Genomic DNA, 23,795 nt, shown 5'->3' on the forward strand with positions numbered 1-23,795 from the left:
AACATTTTAACAGTAAAATCATTGCTGTCTACTTTCAACACAGGCACACTAGGTAGAGGGCCAGCTGTTAGTGCACCAGAGCTCAGAATAGAATTAAAAATGCCACCTTTAGCTAGATGTACAGTTTGTTGAGTGAAGTTGATTGTGGAAAATTAAATAGATGAGAGAGGAATCAGTAAAAAGATGCAGTATTATATGGTAGTCTGAAATGAAAGCAGTATTAGCCCCCACACAGTGGCCTCATTTGAGAGAGAACTCTATTACATGTGACAAAGAGCTTCAGCTGAATGTCATTCAATGGGTTTAAATGGTAAAGTGAATTAAATGCCATTTAGCTACAAGAACTACTGTTAATACAAAGAAAAGGTACCTGAAGGAGTAACTACTATGAGATCTCTGAGACTGTGACAGTGGTAGAGCGAAAAAGAGTCTAGATTAGGATATAGGACATTGCAGACTGGTGGGGGGGGGGGGGAGTAAAAAATAAAAATAAAGTATAAAAGGGAGAACAAAGTTACAGAAGTACAGAACAATGGTTCAGAAACTTTGCAAGCTGGAGGACCCCTTTTATAATTGAAATATTTTGGTGGCCCCCTGTAAGTGGCAGTACACATATGTTATGTTTGGATCAACCCCCCACCACCACACAGCCATTTCAGTGTCCCATTACTTGGTTAATCCTCCCCAGCTGCCATAAACATTGTTCAAAATTCTCAGTATGCATATTATTTTCTGCCTTACTTCTACAATGTTTACGGATACTTGGATTTAATTTAAAACTTTTATTTGAAATTTTATAGCACAAACACTGTTAGACATTTGCTAAATCTAAACAAAGCAATACAGTCTCTCAGTGAAAACAGACTTAGCATTAAAACTTCTCTGCCTTTGAAACTCATATTCACTGAAACGACATTGAAACCCACATTCAAAGAAAATGCATTTGACCAGTGTTGGATTAAGTTTACCTTTGGGCTGTTTGGGCTGTTTTCAAAGCATAGGTCCCTTGCGGACATTTATAGGACCATGAAAAAGTTCTTTGATTCACCCTCCTGATTGTATAATTAAATTTTAATACACAGTAATTAAATTATATCACTTGTATAATGCAGCACCACTTGGTAGAGCATGTTTAAATGTATAGTTTTGCACATTTTTTCAGTAAGCAAGGAAACATATGAACCAGTAATGACAAATTGCCCAATTCAGAAAATTTCAACTATAAAAGGCCACTCAAACTTCTGTCATTACAATCCACCAATATCAGTCAATATGCACAATTTCTGCAGAAATCATCTGAATAATTCCACCTTAAAGAGATGTAAATAATGAATAGGTTGCTGCTAGCAAACAGCTTTATATGTCAGTGTTTCATCTACAAATTCAGTGCCTACTGCCCTTGAAGAATAAATTGCCTACTTATGTTACATTAAAAAAAATGGTAAGCTGGTAATATTGCATGGATGGCAAATTGAAAACAGGTTCATAGTTACTAGGCATCTCATCAAAGGAGAACGTATTCAGGACTTCAGCACCCCCCCCCCCCCGAAAATGTAATACAGTATCAGCAATCCATCAATATACTGTGGGAGTAGAACCACAGCCTTCTGCATTGAAATGCAAGTATGCTACCTGTTGTGCTACTAACACAGCTTTAAAATTTTGTACCACAGTAGTGATACTGTTTACTAATTATCTAAACAAACTTACCATGAGCAGCAGTAAACTTCTCTTCCCATAAAGCTCACAATTCCTTGAAAATAAACTTGAAACTAAATTCCTTGAAAACTGCACGTGTCATAATGGGAGGGCAGGGAGCCAAAACTAAGGACAGATTTTAATTATTGCTCTTATAAACTTAGAAAGGTAATAGAACCAGTTTTGCATTAGCATGGATTTTTTGAATGATATGAAGTCTACAGCTCAAATGTCTTCCGTTATTTTCTAACTTCAGTCCTCAATGATTTGCCAGGAATTTTCCAGAAAAACACAATTTTATTAGAAACAGACAAAAATCTGGACATTCTGCAAAAACCTGGACAAGTGAAGGGTATGTTGCCTACCTCTTGCACACACCTATTTCCCCCTCACACTGACACACACACACCTCCCTGCCTGCCTCCCTCTTATACACACACACACACACACACACACACACACACACACACACACACACCTTACCTGCCCCCACACACACAGATGCACACTTACCTGCCTCCCTCCCTCTTACACACACACACACACACACACACTATCTCTCAACCTCTTTAGTGCAAGACATATGGACAAAGACCATCATAGTGGGGGGAACAAAGGGCCAGAATTAAGGACACATTTTAAATATTGCTCTTATAAACTTAGAAAGTTGACAGAACAAGAAGTTTTGCATTAGTATGAATTTTACTTACTACTACTTATCCATTAGCTACTTATCCAGTATGATGAGGTTTCAGCGGAATATTACAGATGACCTCCAGTAGAAACTGAATCAGTTGCCCAAGGAACAGAAAGGGTAACCATTTGAAATGTGGGGGCCCACAAAAAAGTTTAAAGGAGAAGAGCAGTCTTCAGTATTCATTGTTCTCCTGCATTTTCATCCTTTTTTTTTGGCATGCTGGCACTTAACATTTTGAGTGTCTTCATTTTAATAGGAAGCCATCAGAAAGTTCCCAAACAGCAACCGTGGTTTCAGTTTCTAACCTGTTTCTGTGCCTTCCGCACAGTACAGTAAATGGATCAATGAGGACAGTGGTTACTGATGTGTGTCATTGCCCTGCATGACTGTGTTTGACATTTCACTGAGAATTTTAAAGTGTCCTTTTTGAATACCCCATGTAATGGATCCAAGCTTTTCTGGTCACAGGTAAAAGAGAAGATCCAAGTGAGCAAGAGGGATGATAACACCCTCACTCCTGTAATGTACACTTTCAGACCCCACAGAAAATTGTTGCTGTTATGTAAAAAAAAAAAAAAAAGTCCTCCCAGCAGTGGTGTATTCAGTAGTTTGGGAGATGTCAGCATGGCCATGGGTACTTTCTGACTGGGCACCCACTTAGAGGCAAAAGTGAGCTGCAAAATAATGGGTCTCAAGACTTCCCATCTGGCAGGCAATCCCAGCAAAATCCCTTAAGACATTTGGGAGTCACCTGTCTCTTCATTTTTTTTGTATGGGTAGTCAGCACACAGTCTTACTGGATCATAACCTTGATATCTACAGGCTACAAATTCCCCATCCACATCCTTCCAAGGTCATTATATCTTCAGTTAACCCAGCATCTCACTCCTTCAAAGAAAAGTAGCTGTAGAAGAGGTAACTGGCATTCTTCAGAAGAGAAGCATTTAGCAGGTTCTTAGGTAGGTACTAGGCTATCGGCCCTGGGGCCTATATAAGCCTAGCCAAAAAGGTTCCCTGGCTTTCACCACCCAAGAAAATTATTTTCATGTGCCCCTGTCAAGCAGTGCCACAGAAGTGATCCCCGGGGTGAATTTTCTATTTCTATTTCCCATCCAGTCGTCAAGATTTTTCTTAAAGAGGGCCAATGAGGAGCTTTGCTTGACATGAATGGGTAGTTTGTTCCAGAGTATGGGAAGTCTCTGGGACAGGAATCTATCTCTCCAGCATGTTCTGTTTATTGTGGTGACAAGGTTTAGGTCCCTGGAACGTGTAGTATGGACAGACTGGGATTTATTTAAGTGTAGCATGTCCCAACAGCTCTGGGTTTGACATAGCTTTGTATGTTAGGCAGAGATCGCCTCTTAGTAGGCAATATGCGACGGAGTAGAGATGGAGTTTTTTGAGACGATCTGCATATGGCATGTGTTTGAGGCCGGTAATCCTCTTTGTGAGGCATTTCTGCAGCCTTTCCAATTGTTGTAGGTGTCTTGTGAGATACATGCCAAATGGGGCATTGTACTCTATAATGGGTCTGATGAGGGATGAGTAGAAGGGAACAATGACCTCCATTTTTCTAGAGGAGAACCCTTTTGTGATGAGGTATGCCATGTAGAAAGATTTCCTGACAACTGTGGTGATGTGTTTATCAAAGGAGAGGCTACTTTCCACCTGTGTCTCGAGGTTTCTTATCACACTTTCAGTGTTTAGTGAGCTGCCGCCTATGTGGTAGTTCATGGGTACTGGGTTTTCCCCAAAGGGGATGACAGTGCACTTCTTGGCATTGAGCTTGAGGCCATGACTTTGACAACAAGTATCTGTCTCTGTGAGGCCCTTTTGTAGAACATCTACATCATTAGGTGATTCTATTATGGCTCCCAGTTTGCAATCATCTGTGAACTTTTTTGCCAAAGACCTTCTGTGTTGGCCTGCACTTCAGAGAAGTAGATGCCGAACAGGAGAGGACCCAGGACCGAACCTTGTGGTACTCCACTCGTCACTGGTTTGAAGTCGGCTACTTTTACTGTGTGGGTTCTGTCAGTGAGCCAGTTGGCCACGCATCTTGTGACATAGGGATTTATACCCAGTTTAGTGAGTTTATGTCTAATTCCAGAGTGGGGGATGATATCGAAAGCCTTGGCGAGGTCAAGATAAGCTGTGTGCACTACCTTGCCCTCATCTACGGCTCTAGTGACTGCTTCAAAGAAGTTAGTCAGGTTTAGTGAACATGATCTACCTTTTACAAACCCAAACTGAGTGGGGTCCAGGGTTTGGAGGTTACCTATGTCTTTGTTTATAAGATCCAAGATGATACGTGGTCTTGCAGATCAGGCTCGTCAGGCTAATGGGGCGGTAGTTTCCAGGGTCAGTGGTGGCACCCCCTTTGTGGAGTGAGACAACCATCTCTGTGCACCATTCAGTAGGCACATAGCCTGAGGTGAAGCTATGATTGAACATGGTACTTAGGTGGGGTGCCAGTTCGTTCTGTAGTTCGTGCAGTACGCAGCCTGGGATGTTGTCTGGTCCCATGGATGCTGCGTTCTTGGCTTTGGAGAGTGCGGTCTTTACTTGTTCATCCATGGTTACAGGGGCTTTGCATTCTTCTGGTATTAAGATGGGCCCTTTGGAGGGTGAGAGGGGGCTAAAGTTAGCACTGAACCTATCTGCCAGGATGTTGGCAATATCGGTTGGTTCTGTATATTTAGTGCCATTGTGCTGTAGCTCAGAGCAGATCTGAGTGTTGCCATTGAGATTCTTGACATAGCTGTAGAATGCTTTGTGATTGTCTTTGGAATCAGTGGCGATTTTATTTTCTTAACTGACTTTGGAGGATTTTATGAGGAATTTTAGCTTCTTGCTGAGGTTGTCTAGGGAGTTCCTCCAATCTTGGGATTTTACTCTTTTTTGCAACAGCCTCTTCCTTCTGTTGTAGAGTTTGTTTATGGCAGGGGACCACCAGATTGGTTTATTTTTTTTGGAGGATACCATCTTGGTTCTGTTGGGGATGGCACGATCCATGCACTCGTGTATGTGCTTATACAGTGCATTTGTGTAAGATTCAGCAGTCATACCTCTATTTTCTGTCTGCATGGGTGTCGTGAAGTTTGCCACTTCTGTCTAAAGAAGCATGAAGTTGGCTTTTGAGTAGTTTTGACGGTGGTTTCCTTAATGAGGGTTGGGGGTGGGATATGGATGTCTAGGGTGATTAACTTGTGGTCGGATCTGGCCAGCGAGGAGTTGACCTCTGGTGTAGAACATATTGGTAATGACCAGGTCCAGGATATTGCTGCCCCTGGTGGGGGGTATGTACAAGCTGATCCAAAGCATTGGAATTTATGAATTCCAGAAAACATTGAGCGAATGAGTTTGTACTTGAGTAGTTTTCCAAGTTGATGGTGGGGTAGTTGAAATCACCCATAATTACAGTATTGGGTTGTACATTAATATTTTCCAGTATCTTAAGAAATGAAGAGTGGGAATCCTGGGGCATGGTGGGTGATCTGTAACCAGCTACAACCTGGATTGCAGTCTTGCCCAGTGTTAGTTGCACTTGGATAATTTTGGATGCATTATGTTGAGCAACTAGCCTGGAGGTGTGGATATCCTTAATCAATATGGACACACCTCCACCTTTAGTGTTTCGGTCCTGGTTAGGTGGCCGAAAGCTGTGGTATGAATTATAGCCTGGTAATGCAGGGGTGCTCTCTGGAGACTTGAACCAGGTCTCTGTCACTGTACAGATGTTGATGTTCTCCATTTTAAGGAGTACCTCGAGTGAGTGAATTTTGAGGTTTAGACTTCTAGCATTGAGTAGCATTAGCCTCAGAGTTTGCTTGCTTGTACCTGTTACGGTGGTGAATTTAGCATTTGAACCTTGCCTAAATAAGGCACTATAGGGGTGGCAAGAGCCTTAGCCAGTATCTGGAATCCAAGGGGTGACAGGTGCAGGCCATCTCTGGCAAAGCATCGTGGTCTGTTGACATTGTCGTCCCAATCAGACAGATACTGATCCCCTTAGAATGACACCAGAAGCTTAGCCAATTGTTGAAGTCAATCATTTTGTCCTTGTACTGTGGTATCATTCTGGACAATGGCAGGATGCTACTCAAGGCTAGGGTCATACCTGCCTGGGCTACAAGATCCGAAAGCTCCTCCATGTCTCTTTTCATGTAGTCCAGGGAGGTACGTCTCAGGTCATTCACACCAACATGGACAATGACAGAGTCTTATTTGTACTTGTGGAGTGACCTGAGTACTTGCGTTATGTGGTGGATCCTGGCACCCGACAGGCAGCTGACAGTAACTTTCTCCTTGTTTAGCCTGGTGAGTGGGACATCAGTGTGCCTGCTATGAATAGTGTTTTGGGTGCGTTGTTTTGCCTTATGGGCTGAGGCTGAGTGGCCCACTGATTTTGTGGGCTATGTGTCATTTGGGTAGTGTTGAGGGGTGGTGGTTGTCTGCGTTTCAGTGGGAGGTCTCTGTTTCTTGGTCAGATTTTTGAGAGCCTCAGTGAATGTGGGTGTGTGTTTTGAGTTTCTATGTGTGGGTTTTGGTAGTGTGGGTTTTGAAGGACTGTGTGTTGAGTGTGGTGTGATGCAGGTGTTAACCTTCTCCTCTTGACTGTCTAGTCCAGTCTTGGCAGGAGAGAGCTTGGCTTCCAGTTTGGCTATATAAGTGCATCTCTCACAGGTTGTAGTGTTGGGTGGTAGGAGGAGAGTGTTGTCAGTGTACATGAGGCAATTGCAACATTGCCCCAAGATGTCCAGATTAATCAGGTGGACAGAAGAAAACACCGGGTGCTGACCCATGGACATGCCTGGATAGGTGCTTATTAATTTAATTACTAAGAACTGTTTTCCTCTTGACAAGTGAGGACATTTTTTTTTTAGTTCCAAATAAAGTAAAGGACCAAAGACCCATTTTAGATTTAAGTAGTCCAAATAAGTTTATCCCCAAAATCTTATTCTGTATTGAAAGTGCAAAGGACAAAAGTCTGTTGGCTAGATAAGTTTCTTCTGGTGATACCAGCAGAAAAGGATCTAGTGAAAGCACAGGAGTGTTTCTGGTTATATTCCAGTCCCAAGGCATTACAGTGAACACTGCAACATCATAGTTTGAGTCCTTGCAAATTCTGTCTTAAATAGGTTGCAACCTAGATGCAGTTAATTGCAAAATCAGTTTATCTCAAAAACAATTCTACCTATTCAAACAGTGAATGGGTTTCTCTATGCCCTGTCATCTCCAGCAACTGAGACTGATTTGCACATTAGTTCCTTATTCCACCTTTCACATGAGTGTCTTTCACTGCCCCCATGTAGTAGTGGTAAATCATAGATAATCTCACCTCTCAGGTTGATATTCCATATCTTACAAGATGTGTTTACATTGATAGATGCATACATCCAACTTCTCTCTAGGCAACCCCATTCACTTCTCCATCTCTGCTGCCACAGCCCTGGGGTGTAGGGGACATTGTCAGGGCAGGACAATCCAAGGAGTATGGTGACAATACGTATCTAGACTGCACATAAATGTGCTGAAGAAGAGGAGTAGTTCTTACCATTCAGGCCCTTCAAGACTGTGGTGGTGTCACTATTCAGATGAACAGTATGGTTATGCTCTGATACATAAACAAGCAGGGAGGAACCTGATGCTATCACCTCTGCAGATATGCTTTTTGAGTATGAAATGACCATATGTCATTGACTCACTTAATGACAGCAATCCATTTCCTGAGTAAAGCCAGTTCTGTAGGTAAAACTGTCACTATTTTCTGATGACTTGATTATCTACTAAGTTTGTCAGTGGCACAGAGAATGTTCCAGCACTGGAGGAAGTCTTGCTCAGTTTTTTTTTTGCTTGCATGCCAGACCAATTTCAAGGGCAGCAACTTCTTTTCCCTCAATCCTTTTTTGAGGCAGTGGCGTAGGGACACTGTAGTTCAGAACTGTGACTCATGACTTTGTTATCCCTCCCTTCCCACTCGTTCTCAGGTTTATCCAGTAAGCCAGACCCTACTAGTCCAAGCTGATTCTTATAGCTTTCATTTTATTTTAGCAAGTTTTTCCTCATCCCCCCCCCCCCCATAGCCTTATCTTCTAGAGAAGCCTTTACTTTTGAGACTCATCATAACCCTTCTCAGTCACCTGTCTGGAAAGCATCATCTGAATATTACTCTGTCAGGCAACTTGTTTTTTTCACACCCAGTGATGGGCAGTGATACCACTTACCCTCCCCAGGATCATCTGGATGCTTAAGTTCGCCCAGAGGTCCAAAACTGAAAACTTGTAAAGGAAAGTGTCATAAATTTGCAGTGTATGCAACTGCCAGGCGCTCATATAATTCTTCATCTTCTTTTCCAGCTGTTCTGGATTACTTGTGTCATATCTTTTATTCAAGTGTTAAGTTTTTCATCAAGGCGCACCTTGCACGCATACCCAGTTTTCACCTGAAGTTCCTATGAAAGGTCTCAGGTTTTTCTTAAGATATTCAGTGCCTTTTCTTAGGTGAATCTTCCTTATTATGCCTCCATTAAAGTTCATTGTCCTGTAGAACCTAAATGTTGTGCAGCAGAAGTTGACCTTAACTCCTTTGAACCAGCATGCTCATCAGATCTTAAGTATTTATTCATGAAGACTCTTTTCATTGGCAGTTACTTCATCCAGAGAAATATCGTATGCTTTACACTCTCAGCATCAATTATCTTTATCAAAAGTCAGATGAGGGTAACATGAAGCTGTGCACTGACCTATTCGTCATACCAGAGGTAACTGCAGAGAGTCAATCTGTCTTCTAGTTATCTTTCCAAACTATTCTAAAAATTGCGATTACCTCTTAAATTATCTAGATGCTCAAGGCATCTAAGAGTCTACTTGCATACAAGTAAAATGTTCAGAAATGCTAATCAGCTGTCCCATTTGTAAGTTGTTACAGAAAGTTTTCACACATTCTGTTTTGAGATCCTGCCTTTCTTCTTTTTTGACTTCACCTATTTCCTCTTTTTCTTATCCTTGAACCCCTGTGCTTTTATTATAGTCAACTTCCAGACCTTCAGTCTAGTCTCTCTTGACCTTAGAGCCTTCTCTCATTACTGTTCAGAGCTGATTATGGCCAGCAGTGGTTTATACTTGGGGATGACAGTTTTTCCCTGAGTATGACTTTGCATTCTCTGATTCTACCCCTACTAAAAGGAAATCTATCCGGTTTGTTTGTTGACCACTCTTGCCACTGTTTTTCTTGCTGAGTCATGTGTTGGCCACTATCATGCTATTTGCCAAACAGAAATCTAGAATGTACAAACTAAAATGTAGAATGGCCTCTCCTTCCCCACCCATGTAGACCAAGGCAGTCCTTACATGCTGTTCCATCTGTCCTGATATGAGCATTCAGTTCCTCCATTATCAACATTGGCTGATTTTTTCTCACTTTATGTAGTAGGTTCCACAACTGCTGCCTGAATGTACTCTTTTCCTCCTCATCACAGCTATGGGACATAGGCTGAGATTAAGAATGCTGCCCTCTCTTGACACTGGGGTTTGATTGCTGTGAGTCTACCACTAATTCTGGTGACATCCCTCTTTCTCACTTCAGTTCCTAACACATTCTCTAATATGTTTTTCCCCTCAGTAGAAGACTCTGGATCCCTATTCAAGTAACTTTGCTGCACTGTCCATCTGCCTTGTCTCCTGGATAACCAGGATGTCCAGTCTTCTCCCTACCATCTTGTCATCCACTTCCAGACTGCATTCCGTCAGTGAACCTACATTTACGGCAACAATCCTTAGTTCACTTTTGGCAGGTTGATTGGATTTGCATGCAGATTTCACTTAGTAGTACTATCCCAGGTACCCCTGGATGGGTAGCCAGAAGCTTATTCACCCAGAACTGCTGGGCGTTATAGCAAACACACATTAGCCAATAGGGGCACATAGACCCCACTCACCAATAGCATGGGCCTGGCATAGGTCAGAGTAGACCAGGTTTGCAACGGCAAATACTCATGTCAGTTTTTGGTGACATTAGACAACTTGACCAAATCACCCATATTTTTACTCCACTGAGTGGCTAGTTCTGACACAGCACTTAAGTCTGTGATCTGGATTTGCATGTCTAGATAATGCTGCTGTACCATAGAAGAAGTCTAAATGTTGGCCTCCTCGTCTTTTCTACAAGTAGGCAGCATCTTGGGTATTTGTTTCAGCCCATGACACTGTTCAAATTTGGATGCATCTCTTGGCATACTTCTCAGCTTCAACCTAGTACCTTCCATCATTGATGGACAATCAACATTTTTTGTGATAAGGGGAGGTACCTCAGCATAGGCATAGGGAGTACATGCATATTCCATACAGACAGAGACCAGATGACAGGATCAAATTCTATACCTTGAGTCTGCAAAGTGAAGATCTTAGCCATTGTTCTAACATTGTCCATCTTTGCTCAGAGTAAGACAATAAACAAATGTTAGACTGGGCAAATAAAACTCAGGACTGCTGGATGACACTCACTAGAAGCTCATACTCTGTCATCTGTTTTGAACTCTGACGTGTAATTTTTCACCTGTATTTGTCTAGGTTGTGTACTTTCTTCACAATTCTGTATATTGGGTTTAGGTATGCTAATTAAAAAATCACCAGGCATTAACCTGGGTCTGTTTGATATAGATTATTTGGATCACTTTTGATATGTTCCATTCAGACAACCCCTTCTGGAAAAACTGTTCTTTTAATAATATATGTACCTTGTTAAGAATAAGGTGACTTTTGTTTTCTTTTTTAATGACTTTTAAGAATCATTATATCATTATTTCTGGAGATTAGAAAGTGGTAATTGAAAGGAAAAGGCTACAGAGCAAAGGCTACATTTTTAATTCAAGTGTTTCATAAGGTGTTTTGAATTTAATGAAGCAATTGGTGTCGTTGATCCCTTTCAACTAAACTTATCATGATTCCCTTCTATTTCCTCATTTCCTACTATTCACAAGTCATGATAAATGTTATATTTATTTTGGTTGTTGGTTATTTAAACTCTGCTATTTCATACTGTATAGTTGAACCCAGATATTTTTTTATCTGATTTTGCTAAGATGCAATTATTTATGGATTTTGAAATGTATACAAAATCTGAGTCCGGTTGGAATCGGTCATTGAATCCTTGCTTGATGTGTCCTTTGTATGGCAGGCAGTTGAACTTGGGTTTGATTCATTGCTAACTGATCTCTCTGTCTTTCAAACTAAATTAAATATATCATTGACATTGTTCAAAGCAACATTGATAGAAGTTGCTGATTATCCAGGCCTTCTATTTAAACAAAACACGTGAAATTGAAAGAGCAATACCTTTTAAACAAAGTCAATGAATAGAAAGCCTACAAATTCTTTAACCATGATCCTAAGGTTGATCAACAGATCACAGAGCTTCTAACAGATTTAAACATAATTCTAAATTCCTGAATTATTGCTAGTTACTCAGAATGGCCCCGAATTCTGGGATATTTTGCTAAAATAATTCAAATTCAAAAACTGTTCAACAAATCTGATTAAAAATTGGATGAATTAAATGAATTGTGGGAGGTTGGTATAATGGTTAAGGTATTTACCTTACAGACACAAGGTGCTGGTCTTGATTCTTACATGGGGTAACTGGCTAGACTTAAAATGGCCTACAAGGGCAGTTAGCCTAGTGCTAACCTATGAACCTATTACATTTTTGATATATTTATACAGTTATGGTATTATTAATACCTTTACTGTTATTTTTCAGGATCTTTACTTCAAATCAGTATTTAACAGTTTTATTTTAATCAGACTTTCCTGAATTGCTTAGTTTAATATACTATGCTCTCAAAAGTCCAGTTACAGAAGAGATCATAACAAAGGATCATAAGACCACTGGTCTTGAGGATTTCATTTACAAATTCTTTAAAATATTTTCTAAGTAAATTAGTAACATCTTATGCAAATTATGTAATCATATTACATGGGGAGTGAATGTTAGGCCTTTATATGAATCGGTTCAAATTGAACTTGAATATCCCCTTCAGATGCTAATAACTACTGATAATTCATTTCTGTGAATACTGTAAATAACTACAGTTTCACTAATTTGTCAGATTATTGTAATATATTATTACCATTTACACCATTGTGATTGTATTCAAGTTAGTCCTTTATGATCAGTGAACTAACCTAGTAATGAAACATAAATAAATCCTACTGCTCAAATAGATCCTGATGTTAATTTTTTGCAGCTGGATTTACTGATAGAATTAAAGGATAACACCATACGTCCTTATATTCAGTGTTGCAGTATTCTTTACACCTGGGTTGTATCCCGCCCAAAGACCCAATGTCTGGCCTACATACAAAAGCTTATAACCTCTGCCAGTACATGGGACGTCGCACGTAGGTTCTGACAATGTCGGCCATAAAGGGATGTTCGCACGTACCATCCTCAGAACTTTTTTGCCACCATTTTGGAAGGTTGACACTTATGTACAGTCTGCAGTCAGATTTCGTGTGTTGCTGCCAACTTCAGATTAAGTACCACATTGGGGATTCTTTTTATTGCTGCTGTCTTTTGCTTTTGTTCATGTCATCCAGAAAGGGAAAGTGTAGGTGAGAAAGGCAGATTCCACATAAAGATAGCCACAACAAACTCTGTCTTTTTTTGTTTATGGCATAGCCATGATTACTATTCCTGTTCTATTTGTCAGCCCTCCATGCCTATCTTGAGAATCAGTGACTAAAATGTCTCACTAGATAAAAGGTGCTGTGGGTCCTTCAGCTGAGCCGAGTTTGAAGAGAAAGGTGAGTAAGCAGAAACCTGAAACCTCTTTGGCTGCGCCTACTACCTCTGATGTCCCCGTTGAGGTCGGTGAAGTTCCGGTGGTCCATTTGGAGGTCGGTCCATTTCTTTGGATCCTAGCATGTCTGAGACTATGCAGACACCCATTTTGGTTGACAGGGGGGAACCGCCACTTGTGCTGCTGGAGGACTGTTGTGAAGTTTCTGCAATTCCATCTAGAGATCCTTCTGTATCTATGTCGGATGTTAGGCCTACATTGGATCCTCTTCTTTGTATCTTCGTACTGAAAGACACATTAAGAAAAAACAAAAGACCAAACATCCAAATGTCCCTTCTACTCCTCAGTCCGATTGGGACGCCTTCTCCCAGGGTCTCATTAGGACCTTGATGGCTTTGAAGCCTTCTGCTGCTGATTCCTGTCTCCCCTTTTCCCGCTTTTAGTACTTCTCCTGTGCAGGCTGCTGTACCTCAAGTTCTTCCCTCTGATTCTGAGAATTCCTCTTCTGATGAAGATTCACTTGCATAGTCCACTCAGATTATTTCTCCTCTGGAATATGCATCTTTTGCAGAGGAGTCTAATGGGGGAGATTCTCCAGTTGAAGAACTTTCTTTTGGCAAAACAGTTAATAAGATGAGGGAGTTCTTCAAATGGGATTCCTCCTAGATTTCTTAGGAGGAAAAGTGTTGTTATGCTCTGCTACAAATGGAGGTCCCTACTCCCTCTGCTGTTCCTGCAGTTCTTCCAGCCTTTCTGGACACTTTTGCTTCTTCTTCCAAAACTCCTGACTTCTAGGCCCCTGCTCCTAAGAGGCCTGATGGATTTTATAAAGTACCAGATGACTGCAAGTTTTTCTATAAGTGCCCCTCTACTGATCCATCTCTGGTGTCCATTATTGCATACATGCCGGATGTCGGGTCATTGGGCAGAGTACAACCCAGGTGTAAAGAATACTGCAACATAGAAGAGAAGGACATCTATGGTTATGGTATGATTTTACTTAACTATTCTTTCTTATCTTATGGTACCAAACTGATTTATTCTATTTGGGCAAATCTCTAAATAAATTATGATGTCTGATGATCTTGTTTTTAAAGATAAGTATCATGAACCTATTGATTTTGCTAAAAAGTTTTGATTGGGTCAGCTTTGCCGGAATTATGCCAAGAGTATATCTGCTAGAATATTTGATCAGTGTTGTTCAAAACTTGTACTTAAATCACACTCATCATTGGTAATGATTACTGTCACACTGTATCAGCTAAGAGTGGTGCATGTCGGAGTTATCCCATTCTCCTTGTCGGAGTTATCCCATTCTCCTTGCCATTTAAATGTATATTAAGCTATTACTAATGTTTTTTGAAATGCAAATCTTATATTCATTTTATTAAAGGCACTAACTCTTACCCCCTACACAGCTTTGGATGATGACATTAATATTTATTTTAAGTCTCCTAAAAATGGCATTCATAAGATCTTGGAAGCAGTGCATGTATTTTCTAAATGTTCAAGTTATAAATTAAACATATCAGTGTTATCTCTTCTTGATGACTATACTGTAGTAAACCCCATTGGTCTGTTTAGGATTAAAATCTTAATTTTGAAATATTTAAGTTTTTGCAAAGCAATTTGGACCATCATCAAAATTAAGATAAAAGAGGTAACAACTTGCCATCTTATCTTATCCCCCAGCCAGTCCAAGTCCATTCCTGAGCTCTGATTGCCAGTGGCACAGATGGACTACTTTCCTCTGTGCCATCGGGCCAGTGAAATTTATATAAAAGTTTGTGTGTAGTACTTGAGCTATGGCCTTAACTATGCCAAACCTCAAATTTCCCCTTCTCTTTGCTTTAATAATGTACTTACATTTTGTTTTTGGAAAAGGCACTAGATTATAAGTGAAACCAGGTGAAGTCTTTTAATCTTATGGTACGTGCTTTTATCTACCATATATTTTTATAGAGTACCCTACAACAGTACATCTGTAGCATAAATATAAGCTCTTCTGTTTTCATTTTAGATGTCCATCTTTGTTCGTGAGTCCCATGCATTTCGTTTACCAGAGGATCATTCTGTTCCAATTGTAATGGTGGGACCTGGTACAGGTGTTGCTCCTTTCATTGGCTTCCTTCAGCACAGGTATGCAATGGATCATTGTAATTGCAGCATGTTTTATCTACCACTTTCCAAAGCAGAGATCAGTTTGCAAAAAGACATACAAGGCTACATGAAGTACATGCTTACTAGAGATGGTACGTTTTTAATACACAAAGTAGAAGGTCATTTGAACAAAATAGCTGCAACACCATAAAGAGGGAAGTGTTTGTTCTGATCCTCTTTGTTTTAAGAACTGCTGGATGATGTAACTTTATATATATATATATATATATATATATATATATATATAAACACACGCACACTGAAATAGTCAGTTTGAATTTCTAAAAAGGGTAACACAGATGTGCTAGTCTGGCATCCTTCTTTATGGCTGACATTGTAGGAAGTGTCTGTTGGAGCTGCAGTTGCCATATTGGCACTGTGGATATATTATAGTACTTAGTTTCTAAGATTATTTGCAGATTGTGAAAGAGTAATTAGTTTGAGAAAAAATAAAACTCCACTCCTGTTGAGTAATGCAGTCTGTTGCAAGACTCAGGGAAGGGTTTTCAGAAGTAGTAATGTGCCTGACTACATAGAGGTTGATTGAAAAGCAGGTTAACAGGTATTACATGTGGCTTATTTTAACTTATTCACTCCAGAGAAGCTTGGAACTGCTGGCTGTTAATTTCACCACATAAATAATGGTGCATTCTTAGGTAGTTGTTAGGGAATCCATTCTGAAACCATACTTAAATGATTATAATCCTGAAATGTAAAATCTACACAAAAAAGTGTAAATGCACATGTTGCTCAGCACGCACAGATATTCACAGCAGTGTTAGTGTTGACATAGCAATTCACAATATTTGGTAATCAGCACAGATTGTATGTGTATTTTGGTATTTGTTAACACAATATCATAGTGAATGGACCTTGTGACACCTGTTATGTCTTGATTTATTTGACTGGATGTTAGCTTCAAAGTGAGACATCAACTTGCATTGTGCCATGCTTGCTTGGTTGAAGAGATATTGACAGAAAGGTGAAAAACATATTTCCTGTAATATGAAAAATAAGTACAGAAAACAAAAAATTAAACTTCTCAGCTCCAACACTTTATTTTACCAATCTGGTACGTCGGCCATTCGCCTTTGCAGGATTTAATACAAAATCTACTTGCACTTCTTTTATACAGGTACAAAATCAGTTAACCTCATTTAACAAGCAGTAAACCAATTAAACATCATTCAGTCTGAATAAATGTACATTAGCAATAATCATATCAACATTTTATGATATAAATAACTAAATATTCTACCTAAAAACAGACATTCACTTGTTGATTCAACCCTCTAGGGGACAGTGTTTTATAATTTAATATCAACTTTATTTTCATCCCGATTAATTTATTAAGATAATAACCTCCCCTAGGAAGATAGGGTTGTGCTAATAGACAAAAAAGAAGCCTGCATCTGAACTCCCATGCATTTTAATAAAATGTTCTGCTACCGGACTTTTCAAATTTTGATTCCTTGTATCCCTAAGTGCTTCAATATATGGACCTTAACTTTGCATTTTGTTCGACCCATATACCAGGCAGGGACCAAACAATTGCACCCTATAAAATATAAAACATCCCTTGACTCACAATTAAAAACAGCATTAGCAACATATTTTTCCTATTAACTGTTGTACCTGTAAGATTCTTTGTTAGGAAACACCTTACAAAACCCACATGAGAACATCCCCCTACGTCCACTCAATACATTCTGTGGTCTATATGTAAAACTTGAAAGCTCTTTTAAATTGTTGCTCCTTTTATAAGAAAATGTGATATATTGTGGAAACAACTCTCCTATATTTTCATCATTACTCACTATATGCCAGAACCTCTAATAACATCCTCCAAAGTTTGTTTATTGTTTATGTATATTTATTCAGATTGAATGATGTTTACTTGATTTATTGCTTGTTAAATGAGGTTGATTGGGTTCTTACCTGTATAAAAGAAGTGCATGTGAATTTTGTATTAAATCCTATGAAGGCCAATGGCCGAGGTATCAGACTGGTAAAATAAAGTGTTGCTGCTGAGCAGTTTGAATTTTTTGTTGTATGTAGTTCTGTGTTTTTGTTTACAATTTGAAAAATAATCAGACTGATCTATCTCTGCATCTTTATTAGATAGAGGTCATATACCAGTGGACACTTTCTGCGGAGTGATATCAGAATCAAAATGAAGCATCATTTGTCATGTTGCCTTGTTCCTTTTTTAACTTGCACTACACTTTTTCAGAATAGTAGGGGTTGCTTTATTTACATCTTCCACATTATTTATATTTACATTATATCAAAATAATCACATTTTTACACTACTCACAAAATTTTGTATCATGTACACTATTTACATTCTTTATTACCCCACCTTCACATTCTTCTGTCTTCATTTAACATAATATAATTTTGAAATATCAAAGAAAAAAACAGAAAATAATCTTAAAACAAAAAACAAACATACATTCATCCAGTCTATCCCTTTCTCTACAACCACCGTTTTATTTCCTTCAACACATCTTCATATTCCATATTTTTGTTGTATAGTAAGCTTCCACATCACCTTTTACATAGCATTCACACAGCAGTAAATATAATTGTATCCCATTTTAAAATTTGACATTTGCTTTCCTTTTCCATCCTTTCCATATAGGACCATCTCGATATTTATTTTTTTTTTCAAATAAATTTGAGTACGGGAAAAGTGTTCTGTAGTTTCTTCTGCATTACATTCTTTACATTTTCTCGCTCTTCCATTTTATATTTCATATTGCTTTTTACAGGCAACTTATTCAGCAGTAACCTCTACAAAAAAATCACATGCCTCATAAAAATATATATTTTTTATCTCGTATAGAGTTTTTTTTACTATCTTACATTAATTATCTCCATGGATATATTAATTAGCAATCCTCCATTCTGTTGTTGTACCGTTTCTTTTAATATCACATTTCCAATCTCCATTTTCATTAACTTTGTTTTATTCATTTGTTGTTTCATTTCTATCTTTTTTTCATTCTTTCTTCCTCTGTACTGATCTTGATCTTGAGTACTACCCCTAGTTTTGTGTACAAAACAAAACTTTTTGAACAGATGAATGCCAACAGTATCCAACAGGACCTTTACGGGTACGAGGAGATGCGATGCCTGTAACCAGTGTGTCTGTTTTATAACAGAAAGAGATTGTATTGGGGGTACCAGCCTTGAAAATCTCCTTGGCAGAATGGAATTGTGCCTCTAAGGAAGTGGTATACACTGCTTTATGTTCGGGTTGCCCAAGTTTATATGTTTGCAAAACTGAGAGGCAACTACGTAAAAAGATTTATGAACAAACTTATGCTATTTCCAAAGGTAATTCTAACAACTCTTTGTTTAAACACACACAACTGTATAAATGTTTCCAAATTTTCTTTTGGGATCTTGGAAGTTGTCCCACACAATAGTCGTGGTGGCCCCTGAGAAAAAAATTGAAATCAGGGAGTTTACCTGACAATTAAGACTAAATGCATCAACAGAGCCAGGCTTGAATGAACAAGTTTCAGTCACTCCTGTCCTTACACTCAGAGTGTCTCAGCTATAAATATTACATTATATCAGTTTATAATAATAAAAAATAAACAATTTTAATTTTAATGATGAAATTATAGCTAATGTATTTTTCTTTGTAAGATGGTTTATCTGTTTGTTTTCTCTATATAAATGATTGATTGTAAGAGTTCTGAAGAAGTCCCGCTATACAGGGACGAAAGCACTTAACTGTTTGGTTATCTGGATGCTATTAAGTACTGGAATTTTAATGTACTTGGACTTTTATTTAACCTTCACAAGGTTCTGTGATTGTTTTTAGTCTTTTCAGTTACTAGACAACTCGATCCTGTGGTTATACTATTTTTCAATACTACATGAGCCCTGTTTCTGTTTATTGTGGTTTTGTTGCCTGCAGGTTCACACACTGTTGTTTACGGTTCCTCTGTTGCTCACATTTACCATTTTCCAACGTATTTCTCTGTAGTATGTACTTTTTTAATGGTCTAGAACAGATGCATAAACAAAGGTATATAATGGATTTTTCAAATGTAACCCTTCTCCTCCTTTTCTGTTATAAATTGTACCCCTTCTCCCAGGATTTAATCTTTTGCCCCAAATCAAATTGAAAAAAAATCCATTATTTCTTTTTCAGTATTACTCAGAAACACAAACTCTAGCCAAGTATGCTAAATTTCCTAATAATAGATATTTACACACACACACACACACACACACACACACACACACACACACACACACACACACACACACATATATGTTTCAAGGAAGAGTAAAACTTTTAAACCATGGTGTCAGTTTCCTTACATCTTTCAATTTTTTTTCCATTGTTCTATTACTCTTTCATACTCAACCATCGATTACAGTATATTTAATTATTTTCTGTTATAATGTATTCCATTTTTTTCTTACTTTGCCAAATCCTTTCCTTTTAGATTTGTTTTATTGCAGTCCTAGTTTAATAGTGTCTCAGTTCTTACTATTCGTTTGTTCATCCATGTAATTATTTTTGCAGCTACAACCAGGTCATCAGCATTTATTTATTTAACATTTGTTGACTGGGAAAGTCAGACTAGTACAGAGCCTATTTTCAGCGGAAGCCTAGGGAGAAATGCTCCAGATGCATTTCTTTGTAATGTGGGAGGAAACCGGAGTACCCGGAGGAAACCCATGCAGACTCTGCAGAAGGCACCCCAGCCGAGAATCGAACCAGAGAACCTCTTGCTGTAAGGTAACAATGTTAACTGCTTCACCACTGTGCCGCCCCTATTATTAGCCTGCATATTGAAACTTTATTTCCACTATCCAACACCCATGCTGCATTTTTAATCCATATTCACATCTTTGTTTTATAGCATTCATTACCAAAACAAGCAGGGTCATTTTTAAGGTTCAAACTTACTTTACTCCCCCTTTTTTTACTTTTTTTCCAAGCCACCCATTTACCATTACCCTTACCACAGAATTCTTACAACATGTGTTTATAACTTTCAGTGTTCTTTCACCTACACCATGATTTAAAATATTTTTCACATTGCCTCGTGACTAATCCTGTCAAAAGCATTTGCAACATCACGTTGCTATTCTTTCTTCTTCATTTCCTTCAACTATTACATTTATAACTTGTTTAACCATTTTTAACATTTTTCTTTACTATTGCTTTAACATCAAAAAGCAGCAGCATCTATTACCTCGCTCAGCACCTTTTGCATTGTTTTTTGCAAAATTGTCATAAATATTGTTTGATCTGTAATGTTGAACAGTAAAAAAAGCAATATAATTCTGAAACCAGATAAATATACTGGGAGCAGGGAAATATTTAATAACTTTAGAAAAGAAAACCTCGCGCTTCAGGCAGCAATTGAAAAGCCAAAGTGACCATTTAAAACAAATTAAATAGGGTGGGTGGCTCATTTAGCGTCATCACATCACGACAATGTTGTAAAAAGGGCAACGTGAAAAAGGAGCAGGCGCTTGGTTTTCTGGAAGCGAAAACGCTTTCTCTGTTATTAAATAAATTGCGTTCCTGTTATATCGTTCTGGCTGCAGTGGTGAACCGTTTGTGGTTTGATCTGTAATGTTCATCGTACTCAGTGTTGCGATACTAATTCTTTAAGAACTTTCTGCCATGCAGAAGCCCAAAGTTGGGCTGAATACCAGTCTTTCACCATTGTTCAGCCAGCAGATGTCTGCTGCAGATCATTGTCTGAACATAGAGGTATATAAAGGGTATCAGCTGGCTCCATCTTCAGTTCTTTATTGCCATGTAGTCTGAAGCTCCACAATGTTATTCTTAGCATCGTCAGTCAATCAGTCAGCTTGAATTACCAGAGAATTAAGAAGCCTCAGATATAAGTACACCACTGGGGATATTTTGCTTGTTTTGCTTGTGAATGATACTTGCTCATGTACACGAAAGTTAATTGCATTTTCTGTGGGAAGCAGATTCCCCACATTCCCCACAAAGAGTTCCATTCACACTGTCTTTTTTATTTTATATTTGCTTTGGTCTACAGCATGATATTTCTAGCTGTCCATTCTGGGCAAGGGTTCATTCAAAACCTATTAAATGCAAGGCCGAGTCCCTTCAGCAATGTATGAATTCTAGTATGGCAGGTCTTTTGCATGTTTCAGCATCCACCTCTTCCCAGGCCATCATCCCCAAAAAGTGTAAAGGTAAGCATCTGAGGGAGAAGGATGTTGGGGACACTAAGGCCGTTTCTTTATCCAGGCCCTTGACAAAATTAGATGTCACCAATGCAGGTGAGGTGTGTGAAGGCCACCATGACTTTGAACCACACCTCACAGTCCAGCACAAGATTAACATCAGTTGGGTCCAAAGCCCCTGACCAGACCAAGGCTTCCAACACCTGGGTACTCGTGATGGAGAGTGAGGACTGTATCCTTTTGGTTACTGTTAGGGAGGGTGTCCCTAAAAACCAGATAGAGGTCACAGCCAGCCACGTGTGACCCAAGGCCTTTACCTTTCCTAAGACCTGGGCTGTAAAACTCAGGTTTGCCCCAGCCTTCACTGAGTCAGCCCATTGCTTCATCATCCCAGCTGTGTTCACAGGACTTGGTCAGACTGGTCCAGGAATTCATGGACTTCATGAAGACCAGGCAACCTACCCTACAAAGATATCTTGTGCTAGGAATGTTCCCTTAGAAAAGAATAAGGGACACTTCCCCAGGGAGATTCTTATTCCTCAAAATCAGAGGATGAGGAGGAATTAGACTATATGAAACACCTTCACCATCAAAATTTTTAAGACTGTGCTTTAGATGATACCCTTTCCTCAGCTTCACCTCCTGAGGATTTATCTTTGGAGATCATCTTCATATGATGAAGGAAGCCTTCGATTTGGAGTATAGGGAATTCCATAAGGTTCAAAATCATTACAGAAAGCTCCTGAACGTTTTTACCCAAAGACCTTTAGCAATCCCTCCAGTACATGTAGTCTGGAATGATGGGTTTGAAGACCTATCTTTACACCCTGACTCCATTCCTCCTGCTCCTAAGAAGGCTGCATGCTTCTATAGAGAGCTGGAGTCCCATAAGCACCTCTGTAACAATCTGGAGGCAGACCCAGCAGTAGTGTCTACAGAATCTGCCAAGGGAGTCTGTCATTGTGCATCCATGAGCCCCCTTACCAAACAGTAAGGAGAGCAGACTGCCAGACAGGTTTGATAGGAAAACTTGCACTTCAGCCACTCTAGCCATTAGGACTCTTAACTGCCAACTCCACATGCTCAAATTCCTTGGGTCACTGCAGGAAAAAATTAAAACCAAGGAGAGGAAATCTGGGAAAGGATCCTCCAGAGGGGCATCCAGGACCCTGTAATGCCACTCTGCAGGTATCCAGCCACTCTCTGAAATATGAATATGATGCTTTAGATGCATCATGCAGGGCAGCTGCCACAGGGTCAGACACTCGTACACGTCTGGCTGAGGACCCAGCCCCCCTCAGACCAGGTAAAAGTTGAACTCCTTCTTGTCCCCCTCAACAAGGAGTTCCTCTTTGGGCACCCAAGTTGAGCAACTGTTTGATGGCTTACCTACTGATGCCAGAGTTTTCATTAAATGTCTGGCAACAGTCATTACCTTTTGTGAGACACAAGGGATCCATATCTATCTTCTCCTGGATGACTGAGTTACTGAGATCCACCCTAGAATTTCAGGCAGCTATGGAGATCACCACAGATTGCTTTCACAAGGTGGCTCTAATCTTTATCCTCCAGAAGTTACAACTCCACCCAAACACCAGAACTACCTTCCTGGGGGCAGTCATAGACTCAATCTAACATAAGCCTTTCCTTGCAGAAGGCAGTATCTCCTTTCTTTCTAAGTACCTTACAGACTTAGAATGGATGACTGCAAGAGAATTTCTTAAGGCCTTGTGTTACATGGCTTCTTGCATTATAATGATCCCCTTGGCAAAGCTGTGTATGCGAAAGTGATTCCTAAAAAACATATGCACTCAACATCAACAACCCCTGAAAAACTTGATCCCTCTGTTCCTGTGTATAAGGGATATTCTGTAATAGGAGGACAGTGTTCACAACAACCCATGATGCACTTCCTCTTGGCAGAGACAGCACAGACCCTGACAGCAGACAGTTCTGACAGGGCTTGGGAGGCCCATGTAGGGCACTTTAGAGCCCAGGAGATTTGGGGCAGACAGCAAGCAAAACAAGACATCAACCTAAAGGAACCTAAATCAAGGCAGTCATCATGGATATAAAAGCATTCAAAGACAAACTGCCCCCAGCACCACTTCAGATATGGACAGACAATGTCACAGTCATGTGGTACTTAAGCAAAGAGGGGAGAATTCATTCATAGCCGCTATGCTGACTGGCTGTGGATCTCTGGCTGGTTGCCCAGCAACTCACTGTAACAAA

The 23,795-nt window shown here is 39.5% G+C and overlaps 1 protein-coding gene across 1 annotated transcript in view; it reads left to right on the forward strand.

Annotated features, from left to right (window-relative positions):
• MTRR (5-methyltetrahydrofolate-homocysteine methyltransferase reductase) overlaps nucleotides 1–23,795 on the forward strand; it is a 780,817-nt gene that overhangs the window by 570,897 nt on the left and 186,125 nt on the right. The window contains exon 13 of the mRNA XM_044064883.1: nucleotides 15,217–15,335. Coding sequence (XP_043920818.1) covers nucleotides 15,217–15,335 — 119 coding nt within the window. The remainder of the gene's footprint in view (nucleotides 1–15,216; nucleotides 15,336–23,795) is intronic.

The sequence above is a fragment of the Protopterus annectens genome, chromosome 3.part0 (assembly GCF_019279795.1).
Source record: "Protopterus annectens isolate FY-2018-M chromosome 3.part0, PAN1.0, whole genome shotgun sequence".
NCBI lineage: Eukaryota > Metazoa > Chordata > Ceratodontiformes > Protopteridae > Protopterus > Protopterus annectens.